The 12,332-nt window shown below is 40.3% G+C and overlaps 1 protein-coding gene across 1 annotated transcript; it reads left to right on the forward strand.

Annotated features, from left to right (window-relative positions):
- The first annotated feature begins 209 nt into the window (after positions 1-209).
- rab33a (RAB33A, member RAS oncogene family) lies at positions 210-9,777 on the forward strand. Its single transcript, XM_035162302.2, has 5 exons — positions 210-711; positions 3,690-4,221; positions 5,229-5,369; positions 6,631-6,711; positions 6,797-9,777. Exons 1-5 carry the CDS (start codon positions 602-604, stop codon positions 7,019-7,021), a joined length of 1,089 nt encoding a protein of 362 aa, XP_035018193.2. The 5' UTR covers positions 210-601; the 3' UTR covers positions 7,022-9,777.
- The last annotated feature ends 2,555 nt before the right edge of the window (positions 9,778-12,332 follow it).

The raw sequence follows: 12,332 nt of genomic DNA on the forward strand, positions 1-12,332 counted from the left end.
ATTAGCCTTCCCCTATCCCAAATTAGTAAAAAACAGTTTCTGATGAGTTATAAACAAAGGATGACAATGTTATTTCAGTTGTTGCTTGCTGCTAAAAACCTACTGTATCTTATGTCATGTTAGATGTCGTGCACATGTTTGTAAAAGCACATGCGCAAGTGTAAAATAGTTTTTGGATCGGTCTGTATGCAGCCAAGTGCGTGTGTAAATCCATGCTATATTTCACTGTTGGTTTGTGTTCACCAGAATGTGAATGTCCCACTGAGATTCATCTCCAGACAAACAGGCCTTTTACTGAGGAAGAACGGAGCTTTGTCAGACACAAGCAGAGGGATTGTTTGACGCAGTGTGTTTGTCGTGTGTGTGTGAGAGACAGAGATTATGTGTGTTTCTCAGTGAAAGAGTGTGTAGTCTTTGAGGAAGAGATCTAGTTTGTGTTTGGGTGACTGTTCTCTACAGTGAGTGGTGCGTGTGTGTGTGTGTGTGTGAGAGAGAGAGAGAGAGATTGACTTAGAGAAAATAAGATGTTGTTTGTGTCTGTCTGCATTTCAGTCTGATATCAAAAGACAGGGATTGTGCGTAGTCTACGTGTGTATTCTGGATGTATGTGTGTAGGTGTGTGTTTTTGTGTCTTGTTTTTTTCTGTTCTTCAAAATGGAAGCCCAGAGGCTTAAATATCCTGCAGCACCTTGCACAGCTACATCTCGCACAGTAAGTACAACTGATTTTGTTTTATTCTCACAGAAAATTGCTGGATGGTTCTACATGAAAGCTCCAGGAATTAAAGTGAACATATTGGAATCTGCAGGTGTAAAATGACTGTAATCATGTTATTAAGATTTTGATCACAGAGGGTGACTCATGCTAACAGTGAGATTGGTAAGAAAGTTGTGGGGATTAAAGCCGTCAGTCTGATGCTTGCATTGTCATTTTATTGTTAGCCACACTGGCAGCATCCCCTCAACATTGATCCAGATTGAAACACAACGACTCGATGGAGTACCATGATATTTTGTAAACATATTCACAGGTCTCAACCATTTGCCTCTAGTTAGACGACCACTGGTTTAACATTTTAGTTTTTTTTTTATTGAAGTGTCTCGACAGTCTTTATAGACCTGGAAGGAACAGTCCCATTTATTTTTTAAAATGGGATTTCGATTATCAGCCTTAATATTGTAACCATCCAAGGTAACACAAGTTACGAGATGGTGAAGCAACGTTATATGAAGCCACAAGTCCAAATGATATCAACTGTGTTTGAAGAAAAACTTATTAACATTTTATTTACGATGTCAAGGAGAAATACCACACTACCCACAATCCTCAGGTGTAATCGTGACATCTCTGATTGGTGGAGCTCGCTGTTACCATGGAATGTTGACCACAACCATGAAAATCATGCTGCCTACAATCGGATGGTTCAGCATTACATTATGTTAGAATGGCTTCCCTTTCTACCATGCTGTGGTTTTTTACAGATTTTTTAGAGAAGGTTAAATTCAGGAAGAATTGGAAAGGGATCATTAACAATGGTTTATGGGATGTGTTGTCAGGATGCGCAAAATGGCAGACGTGAACCCAGAAGCACGACACTTGAGCAGTTATGGGAGTAGACAAGAGTTTATTGGACGAGCAGAGGTCAAAAACCAGGCAGACAGTCAGTGATATCAAACAAATCCGATAGGGAGCAGGCAAAAGGGAATCCAGGGTCCAAAAAGGAATCCAGGGTCCAAAAGGCAGGTCAGAGCGGAGATATCAAACAAATCCGATAGGGAGCAGGCGAAAGGGAATCCAGGGTCCAAAAGGCAGGTCAGAGCAGAGATCAGGCAGAAGAGTTAAACACGGGATAACGCTGGAAAGCTAGGAGAAAACACACTAGAAGATCTGGCAGAGAACAGAGGAAATGAGCCGGTATATATACTGGGTGACTAATGACTGATGGAAAGCAGGTGAGTCTGGGGGTGGGGCAGGTACTGGGATCCGTGGGAACGAGGTGATGCAGAGCAGGGGGGAGTGGCTGAATTCTGAAATGACATGAGAATTAGTACATGCAAAAAATAAGATAAGACAATGAAAAATGAAACTGTTAAGAGCTGACTGAAGTTGTGACATGTGTAGCTTCTTCACTCCTAGAATAATAATCTACAGTCTTGTACTGTTGACATCTTTTCCATTTTCGAATATGTTTTTGTTTTGAATCAAATGTTTCGGGGTCACGATTCATCTGGTAGCTGGTCGTCCTGGTTGGCATTCATTGAATAATCTCAGAGTAAAAAACCATAATGTATCATGATTTTACAAATTATACTGAGTATTTTCTTTAAGTTGGTTCTTTTAAAGGTAGTTGATGAGGTTCTGATTTTAATAAGTTAGAATGAGAATCTCTGGTATTCCTGTGATTTATTTTACCTTTGACAGAGAAACTACTCAGTCCTGGAATCTGTCAACACTGCAGCCCTTTGCATTACGGCCACGTTGGTTTATGGAATGTGACAATATGACCCGCTGATCAGATCACATGACTTGGTGGTGTGAGAAAATCTCTTTCACTTTCTCTCTGGCACAGAGGAAATGTTACTCTCACATTGTCTTTATTGTCAGTATTCAGCTGCAGCACATTTTATACTATTTTGCCATTAAATTGTTTTGTATATTAACTCGATTTAGAAAACTGAGCCATGATTCAGAGCCAATACCACTGATGCATCAGCTTTAGACCAAGTATATGGTGTATGGGGAAAACATTTTTTTTAATGAAACAAATGACAAAAAAGAGGAACAAAATTCAAAACAAGAGGGAATGTGGAGTTTAAGGTGTTTAATTAGGAGAACAAGGATGAAGAAGTATTCTTCTACCACTGCTTTCGACAACATCCTCCCAGGGTACTGTCAATTCTACCAAGACGGCCTAAATCCAACCGCATTTGCCAGTCTGTGGCTTGCTTCAACTGACCACTCCTGGTCAGTGGAAGAGGCCCTGTCTGTTCCAGTTCCCCTTCTTTGACAAATGGTGTCCTTACAACTTCGCTCTGTGTTCTGGAGGGCAAGGCAATGGTAGCAGTTCTCTAAGTTTGAATTTTGCTGCCAGGCATTTCACTACCTGGTTGTATCTCCACATGAAATCTGATTGGAGGCTGAAGTGCCCCTGCCCCATCAGTAGTCTTTTTGTTTCAAATGTTTTTATTGTAAAGGGTTGAGTCATCATACATGGCATCCCGATCAACAGGCCTCACGTTTCTTTTCTTAAACCAAACCAACATACAACAATGAACTAAACATCACAGTATATGATCCATGAAGTGGGCTCCTCATACATTATCACCAGAAGAAATAGTCTCCACAGTATAAAATAAGCAACAGAACAGAAACAGTAAACAGGGAATGATTTAAATATGCACCTTAATGAATAAGGAATCGTACAAGGATGTTGGACATACAAATTGGCTCCTCTGTATATATTGTTGCCCCTGATTTGGAAAAATCCTAGATCCACCACTGTGGAGGAGAGGTTGTATAAAATTATTAAAGTATAAAGTTATACCGCAGTACATTACTTTAGAAATACTTGTTTGCTTTCCACAAATGTGTCTCATAAGTGTGTTCATGTAGTGACCTCATGTGGTGTTTATGGTTTAGAATATGGTTGTAGACAAAGTTACAATATCTCTACTGCTTCTCCCTTTAAGGCCACAGTCAGCTGCTAAAAGAGAGCATCCGTCCCTGCTCTCCTCCCTCCTCCCTCCCCCTCCCTTCACCCATCCATCCATCCGTCCACCCCCTCTCCTCCACACACACACCCGATTGCGCATCGCCTCCTCCGGCATAATGACCAACGATTCTCCGGAGGGGGAGATCCGAGCTCTGGGCGGCGGAGGAGGAGGCAGTGGAAGAGGAGGAATCGCACAAAGGAGCCGAGCGGACGACAATGTCACCATCCTGACGTCCTCCATGGATCTCCTCAGGGCCGGCCGCAGTCGAGCCAGCAGCGGCACCGAAGCCGCCCCGAGCCTCGCGTCCTCCGTGGACCTGGGCACCTCCTCCATGGAGCTCAGCATCCAGACGCGCATCTTCAAGATCATCGTCATCGGCGACTCCAACGTGGGGAAGACCTGCCTCACCTTCCGCTTCACCGGGGGGAGCTTCCCCGACAAGACCGAGGCCACCATCGGCGTGGATTTCAGGGAGAAGGCGGTGGAGATCGAAGGGGAGACCATCAAGGTGAGAAGCAGCAGCTACAGGAGGAGCTCCCTCACCTCCCTCCCCCTCCTCACCTTCCTTTCTTCTGATCAGCTGCAGCTCTGTGTCTGCCAGCCCACCACGCAGGGCCCATTCTTTCATTTTATCTGCCCCACCCTGAAACAACATTTCACTACAGTGTCCTCAGGTTTGAATGCTTTACGCAGGCTGGAGAGATTCAGTGTTTGAGAGACAGAAAGAAAGGAACAGAGTTAATGTTATTGTGAGACCAGATACTGGTAATGGGACTCATACAGTTGAATGTCAGCATTTTATGATTTATTTTTATTATAAAATCTGTTATATTGTCAAACCTCCATCAGAATCTTACTTGAATCCACTCACTGAACCAGTAAATACCCATAATCCCAGACACGTCTCAGGCTACCTGTCCAGCTCCTGCGCCATCAAAAATAATAATGAAATAAAGTGTAATGATTCGAAGTCGGAAAACATTTTGGCAGATGAAGCAAAACCAGTGTAAGTGCAGAATGATAACAGTCTGACTGAGTATCATAACAAATGATGGTGATATACATGTGTGTATGTATATGCCCCCCCCCCTTCTGTCTCAGTCAAGCCATATGTCTACAACCTCCAGATGCCCCCTAATGCTGACTCAAACACGTACACTATATACTTTTTTCGTCAATACACAGTACAGTAATGTGAGAGTACATGTAACTCTTTTCATAGTTTACATTTAATGAACTAGTAGCCTACAGTGCCTGTTCTAAACCTGCATGTTTTGAATGAGCTGTTTACTTCACCTGTATCAACGCCCCAGAGCAAATTCAAATTTAGTCCCTAATAGTGAGTCCTCCTCAAACAGTATACATACAATATACTGTCACTTTGCTGGACACTGTGTGCTGAGCTTTTCATCAACAGTCTATGATGCAGAGTGAAGTTAGAAAACTTTGTGTTCATCCTACCTGGTTTGTCTGCAGGGAACATTTTGACCTTTATTCTATTGTCTGTCTCCACAGGTGCAGGTATGGGACACAGCAGGACAGGAGCGCTTTCGTAAATCCATGGTGGAGCACTACTACCGCAATGTCCACGCAGTGGTCTTTGTGTATGATGTCACCAAGATGGCTTCCTTCCGCAACCTACAGACATGGATAGAGGTTGGTGATAGGTGCATCGCTTTGTCAAATAAGTTAGTTTAGAAAGTGCTGACTGAGCATAAACTGCACAGCACAACCCACGTTATAAAAAATATTTATAATAATACTAATATGTTAGTATTCAACCACTTCCTTGCTGACATCACAGTTTAATACTGTTACGTGATACAATGGAAAAATAAATTTGTATCCTGAAATATCAATTTTCTCCGGGACAACAATTTATTCTGGAAGTAAAATGCGCTGGAATCAAGCCTGTGATGGAATACTTAATGCTCAATCCAATACTAAGGTGCATGAAACAAACTTTGTGTTGATGTAAACTTTGTGAACATGACACCAAAATATGTTCTAGTCATAATGTGACATAACATTACTGACTCAACTGAAAATGTTTGAGGTCAGGTGAAAAGACAGAAAGACAGTTAATGTTACATTGCTAGCTTGATTACATCATTACAATATTAGACTTACAGGCTTAAATAAATGTGTCCAAGATGTACATTATTATATCAACATAGAAACTGACTTCATTGCTCAGAAGTGGTTGAATGCTAACATTAGCTGTTGTCTAATGGCTAATGAGCTATCAAATATGTTGTTTAATCTTGAAACATGTCACCACGTCCCTCAAGTCTCTTCAGTTGCGGATCAGTTAGGGATCTGTGAAATGAAAACCGTTTGTCAGAGTCTCTGTGTTCATATGATTTATAAACCTGGATCATTGCAGCACAAGATTATTCTGTTCATAACAACATTTGAGCTTCACACCCAGAGCGTGATGTCAGAGGAAAATGGCCGCCGTGTAAATATGATCGATGAAATCCCCTCGGCCATCCCTGATCATTCTGCTCACTGTTCAGTCACAGTGACCTTAACTTGTGATGTTTGATCAGCAAAATCTACTCACTTCATCTTTGAAATCCCCTCACAGTAATCTTGAACAATAACAAAAGAGGCCAAACAATATTTTGTGACTAGTAGTTGGTATTATTTGAGAAAGAAGCATTTGTCATTTGTACAATTACAATGAAGTGTAGTTAGATAAAATCTGCAGCCATTCTGGCCCCAGTGTTTTGACACCGCTGTTGTTTTTGCAGTATGACATATAGAAACTGTCATAAATTGCTTGTAGTTACAACCAAGAGGCCAATAATGTCTTTTTGTCCTCTCAGCTGATCATATTTATATTTTTTATGGTATCAGGGAAACATGGCAATATTTTATAAAGCTATATTCTGCTCTTTCTCTTTTATTCTAGGAGTGTAATGGCCATCGGGTCTCAGCATCAGTACCTCGAGTCCTGGTTGGAAACAAGTGTGACCTTGTGGACCAAATACAGGTTAGTGTAGGTACATAACAGAATGTAATACTTTATTTACTACTAAATTCAATTAAGGTTTGTAACCAAACTCTGCTTTCCCCAGGTGCCCTCAAATACGGCACTGAAGTTTGCTGACGCTCACAACTTGCTGCTGTTCGAAACGTCGGCCAAGGACCCAAGGGAGAGTCAGAACGTCGACTCTATCTTCATGTCTCTGGCCTGCCGTCTGAAGGCCCAGAAATCCCTGCTCTACAGAGATGTGGAGAGAGAGGATGGGAGAGTGCGACTCACACAACAGACTGAGACCAAGAGTAATTGTCCTTGTTGAGGAAATGGGGGAGTGGGAGGCATTATCAATGGGAAGAGTGAAGAGAAAAAAGAAGAAACCTAGAAGAGAAGGATGGGGATGATGGCAAAGCGAAGACTGAAACATCGTTATCCAGAGACGATGCTGAGGATAGAAAGAGAAGAGGAAAAAGGGGTTGGGAAGTGACATATTTATTAACAATTCAGAAGAAGACAATGTTGCCTTTAAGACTCTGGTGTCATATAGAAATTCTTCCAATTTTTTCAAACATAGACACAAGCAAGGAGCAAGAAAACATCACACGTTAAACATGTGGGTTATTTGGGGGGGCTCCACAATAAACTGAAACCTGCCCTGGCTCTGTGTTTGTCACAGCCTTTAACATTCTGAGGCACTACATTAGACCTTGTATATCACGGTCTAATTTCTTTGTCTGTCAGTAATTTAAAATTTCATCCACATCCTAACTGAAAGCAGTATTTCCAAACCTTTTCCTTCTGCCTTAAAAACCTGCCTGCAGTCTTGGTTTTGATAAACCAGTCTGGCAAAAGTAGGGTAGAGGTTTTACTTTTCTTAAGTATCTTAATCACTTGAGATGATCTTGGTTTATACAACAGAAGTAACACCCTGACGGCCTCTTAAGTGGACGACTTGAGAGGACGAATGACTCTTTTTTGTCTCTGCATTTTACTGTACCAGATATCTACCCATCACAACTTGACTTAAAATCACTGTGAAAATACAAATACGTGGGAAAGGTGAGAACACATGTTAGTGTATCTCGGTGAGCTCAGAGAAGCTACAGTAAGACCTGGAGAAGGAGGGTTCCTGAAAACGTCCCATTTAGAGGCTGTCAGGCAGTATGGCACATATTGAGGCTGTAAGATCCTCTCACCCTTAAGCAGGAGAAATGCTCTCTTGCTGAGAAGTGCCGTCATGTCAAGGCTCCTCTTTCTCATCGAATTGTGATGTAAACACTCCTCTCCATGTTTTTGCTGTGGTGGAGTGGCTAAATCCAGCTTTCCCTTGTGTGCAAATGCAGAAAACATCCTGTCTTCACCATGTGTAACTAAGAAAGCCAAGAGGTTCTCTCTATCACCCAGTCTCCTTATCCACACCATACTTCCTATTCTGTAATAAACGTCTTTTATCTAAGATGATGTTCTTTTAACATCAGTACCACTGCCTCCAGTTTTAAAAAGGACAGGAAAAATGACAGAAGACTGTGGCCCCTGTATAGATGTGCTACACAGCCTGAGCCAGGATGTACTGTGTGAGTGTTTGGTGTCTGTATTGAGTCCAGAGCTGTGGCTGTGTTGAGCCTGCAGGATAAATGCATGTATAAATGCTGCTGAGGAAATCAAATGTTTTCGGTTACTGCATACATCAGAGTTGGTCCTTATCACCAAAAGCTTTCGAATCTCGTCGTCTTACCATGTTGACATCTTCTGTTTGTATCACTCCTCTTTTTTGCCCTGAGATAGCTGTATTCTGGGTTTTGATTTTCCCTTTTGCATCCGCCGCGTGTTATAAACATGATCAAGACACCTGCTCGCTCGTTGTGAATTTTGCGGATATCCTCTTGTTGTTTTCTCACATGGGTGTTACTCAGATATTTTGCTAGAAAAGTTCCGGAGATGTCTGGAGCATCTGACAAGGACATTTGTGTTCTCACAGACAGCCCTTCTGGAAATGTTTAGGAAAATGTCTGAAGTTCAATACATGTCTGAAAAATGCTTGGGATTATTCGAGCTATGGATGATTCAGGCTGCATGAACCACTGTAGAACGCCATATTCATTATTCACTCTATATAGAGACAGAATATTCTTCACATTAGGTCGCTCCCAGCTGGGTTATGGGTTGAAGAACACACTGTACCCAACTTTAGTGTCGGAGCTATGAGGCCTTTGTGCAATAAGGCATCAAACCACAGCCCTGGCTGTGATGCTGTCAGTGTGATACAGCATCTTGCTCACCATATCTTACCCTAATTTAACACTGTAGCCTACTTTTGAGCTATGCCAACAATAAATGTGGATGCCATATGTAGTAAATTCAGATCAGTGAGCATTTAAGTTGAGTCTTTGCTCCAAGCTGGCAGTCTGATGACATAATTATTCCAACACATTCAGAAATGCAAGCACTGTGTAAATCAAGGGGAATCCAGAGAGCTAACATCTGAAGTGTGTCTGGTTTTGTTCATCTTTATTCAAAAAAAGTTTTTAACTGTTTTTGTTTTGTTATTTTGAAAAGATTTAAGCGGTAACGAGTGGATCACATGACATTACTGTCAAATACCAGGAAGATCTGCATTTATTTTCATTCTAGGGGGCAAATCTGTAACTTGAAAACTTTACTTTGACACATGCAACCCAGAGCCATGGTTTCAACAAAGGCTGGGTAAAAGAACACACAAAAAAACTAGGACAACAATCATTCATCCGTCTTATAAACTGTTCATTCTGTTCAGGTTTGTATGTGGCTGGATCATATCATAATACATGAGAGCAGGGGTACAGCCGACAACAGACATCTATGGCTCTTATAGGTGAGCATAATCTGGCTAATTCAGTCGCGAGACGATTCTATCACTGTAATGAGAAGAAAAACGTGTGTGCCTGTATTTCCTAAACATTTGACTTGGTTTCAAATGAAAAATATAGAATTTAATTACTTTTTGTTTTACAGCTTTTCACTTGAACATGGTCCTGTTGTACTAACTTTATAATAGTTTAGAAGTGTAATTGATTGTACAATAAATAAATGAAATCTCCAGTTGTTACTCATTGCAATTATTAACTTTATATATCTCATGAAGCTCTAACTTAATTTCCTTTTTCAAACATTTCCAATCACTACAAATGTGTATTTTATACTCAAAGTTAAGAATACAAATATATAGTGTCTGTGCTTGTTTACTCTGTACATGTGTTGTATTTGGGGAAATGTTTTATTTGTCAAGTGTTTCTTTTGATTAACCATTTCAAACTCTTAAAGCAATATATTTACATTTTGAAATTTAGTGTGTTTATCCTAACGTTGTCATATGAAAATTAGGTTACAAAGCAAAAGGTATTTGAGGTTTTGAGCTAGCCTGGGGGAAGTGCTCTTTTTTATATTAACCTCCAATCCCATTGAGGTAATTAAGGTAATCAATGTTTTTTTTTACATATTAAATCAATTCAAAATAACACTAAATTACATTACAATTTTGATTTCAACATTTCATTTATAATTGGTAACACATGGTTACCAATTTGGCATGGGGTGCACTCAAAGGCTACATTAATAAGTTTTCATTTGAAAGTTCACTCTGCTACAGATACACTTGGCGTCCACACTACTCTGGAGTTTTAGAGCAGCTTAAACTGAGAAGGTGGAAGTGTGCTGAATAATTTTCCAGGGCTGCATTTTAGTCTGGACAGGCAGAAACAAAGATGTTTGGAAGCTATGATGTAGATTCTCGCAGCTGCTTCGGCTACCAGTGTAGTACACAACATGGATAACGAATTACTGGCCTTGAGGACCCTGTTGTCTCTGTTGACAGCCGTTGTGCAGTTAAACTCTGAAATTTTACTTTTCGCCATTGCTGCTTCGCGTTTGTAGCCTGGCTCTTTTTGCAGCAAACAACCAAATGTAGTGGAGAGAGGTCAGAGGTCATGTCAGACCTGCCCTTCAACTATAAAAACTGCCTTCACAGAGATTATGATGAATCATACACTGAGGTTCTATTTTAAAACCCAGTAATCTCAATGCTTAATCTCATATGTGAGTTATCTGTAACAGATTGTCACTGCCTTCTTTCTCGTTGTTGCAATCTGATAAATCTGCTGAAAAAGCACCATGTGACTCAAAGCCTCATTTTGTGGAGACTTAACATTTTGAGATGATGTGCCCCCAGAGCATTAACATGATGAAGTTTTCAGTAAAATGTCTGTTTTGGCCATACACTAATAACTCCTTTTTTTCTGTTAGCGCCTGTTTCCCCTCTCACACACAGGAACTCCAGGTTTCATGTCTGTTTTTCCCGTTCTCTTTCTCTCTCTTTCTCTCCGTTGTATCTCATTTCACCCTTCATGTGTCGCCATGTTTCTGTTGCCCTCTAATTCTATTTCTGTCCTGATCTCGCTGTTGTTGATCCCTTTAAGTCCTCCTATGCCTGTTTCATATCTCACTGTCAGGGCTTCTGTGTTTACCTGACCTCTTGTACTTTCCGTATTTTTCTCCTTCTTTGCCTCCTCATGTAATTTTGTCGACATCAGTCGTCTTTCTCCATCTTTCTTTCGCTCTCCAATCATGTGGCTTGTGGCTCTTCCCAGTCTCTGCCTAGAAAATGTAATTCTCAAGCAGCTCATGTGTCCTTTAATGGATGGAGCAGATGAGTGCTGTTGAGAATGTTGTAAATGATCAGAGAGGTCAAACAGAACATGTTATATTCTATGGATTACTCCTCTTGATACTGACTCTACAGGTGACAGAATATTAACATTTCTAAATGACTCAGTCTCACTATAGTTTAAAAAAAACATGACCAGAATCAAATCTGTTGAAAAAACAAATTCAATTTATTTGCCCACTCCTTGTATCCAGACTCCCACTATCCACTCTCCACACCTCTCTCAATGTGAATAAACCATATAAACAGGTGACTCTGTAGGAGTCTGTAGACACACTGCCCTGCGTGCCTTCAGTCTGCGGACAAAGTTCAACATGTCTTCTTCTACATCCTCAGATAATCTACAGCAGTGGTCGGCAACCGGGTCACCAGATAATTTGATTATTTGAGTATTTTATTTTTTATTTCACCATGGAACAATGACACAAACATTCACGGGAGTCACAGCTTTGTCTTCAAAGTAAAAGCACAATTTTTGCTTTGTTGCTGCAATATTTCATAACAAGCTGAATTGCAGAGCTTTTATTTTGAAAAGTTGGGACCTTGGGGCTGATCATCAACCAGTAACCCTATCATTTACAGACATTGTGTATACGATCATACCAAGGGAACACAAAAATAAATACATTAACCCAAAAGGGAGTAAATTAAATCTAAGCTGACAATGTATGGATAAGAATGTAATCTCTGCTGCACCATTATAAAAGTAATTATACTAATAATAACAACACTACTACTACTACTACTAAAAATAATAATGATAATAATAATACGAATAATAAAAACAACAATACTAATAATAATAATAACAAAGAACGTAATCATAATAATAAAAACAATAATAAAAACAACAGTAATAATAACAATACTAACAATAATACTCTGTTTTTGTGTTGTTAATATAAAGACATTGCTCAGATGCTCAGACGAACGG

Source organism: Hippoglossus stenolepis, chromosome 7 (assembly GCF_022539355.2).
Source record: "Hippoglossus stenolepis isolate QCI-W04-F060 chromosome 7, HSTE1.2, whole genome shotgun sequence".
Taxonomy (NCBI): domain Eukaryota; kingdom Metazoa; phylum Chordata; class Actinopteri; order Pleuronectiformes; family Pleuronectidae; genus Hippoglossus; species Hippoglossus stenolepis.

Coding starts and splice junctions, on each gene's coding strand:
- rab33a (XM_035162302.2), top strand. CDS start 602: ATGTATGTGTGTAGGTGTGTGTTTTTGTGTCTTGTTTTTTTCTGTTCT. Junction 4,222..5,228: donor TCGAAGGGGAGACCATCAAG/GTGAGAAGCAGC, acceptor CTGTCTCCACAG/GTGCAGGTATGGGACACAGC. Junction 5,370..6,630: donor ACCTACAGACATGGATAGAG/GTTGGTGATAGG, acceptor CTTTTATTCTAG/GAGTGTAATGGCCATCGGGT.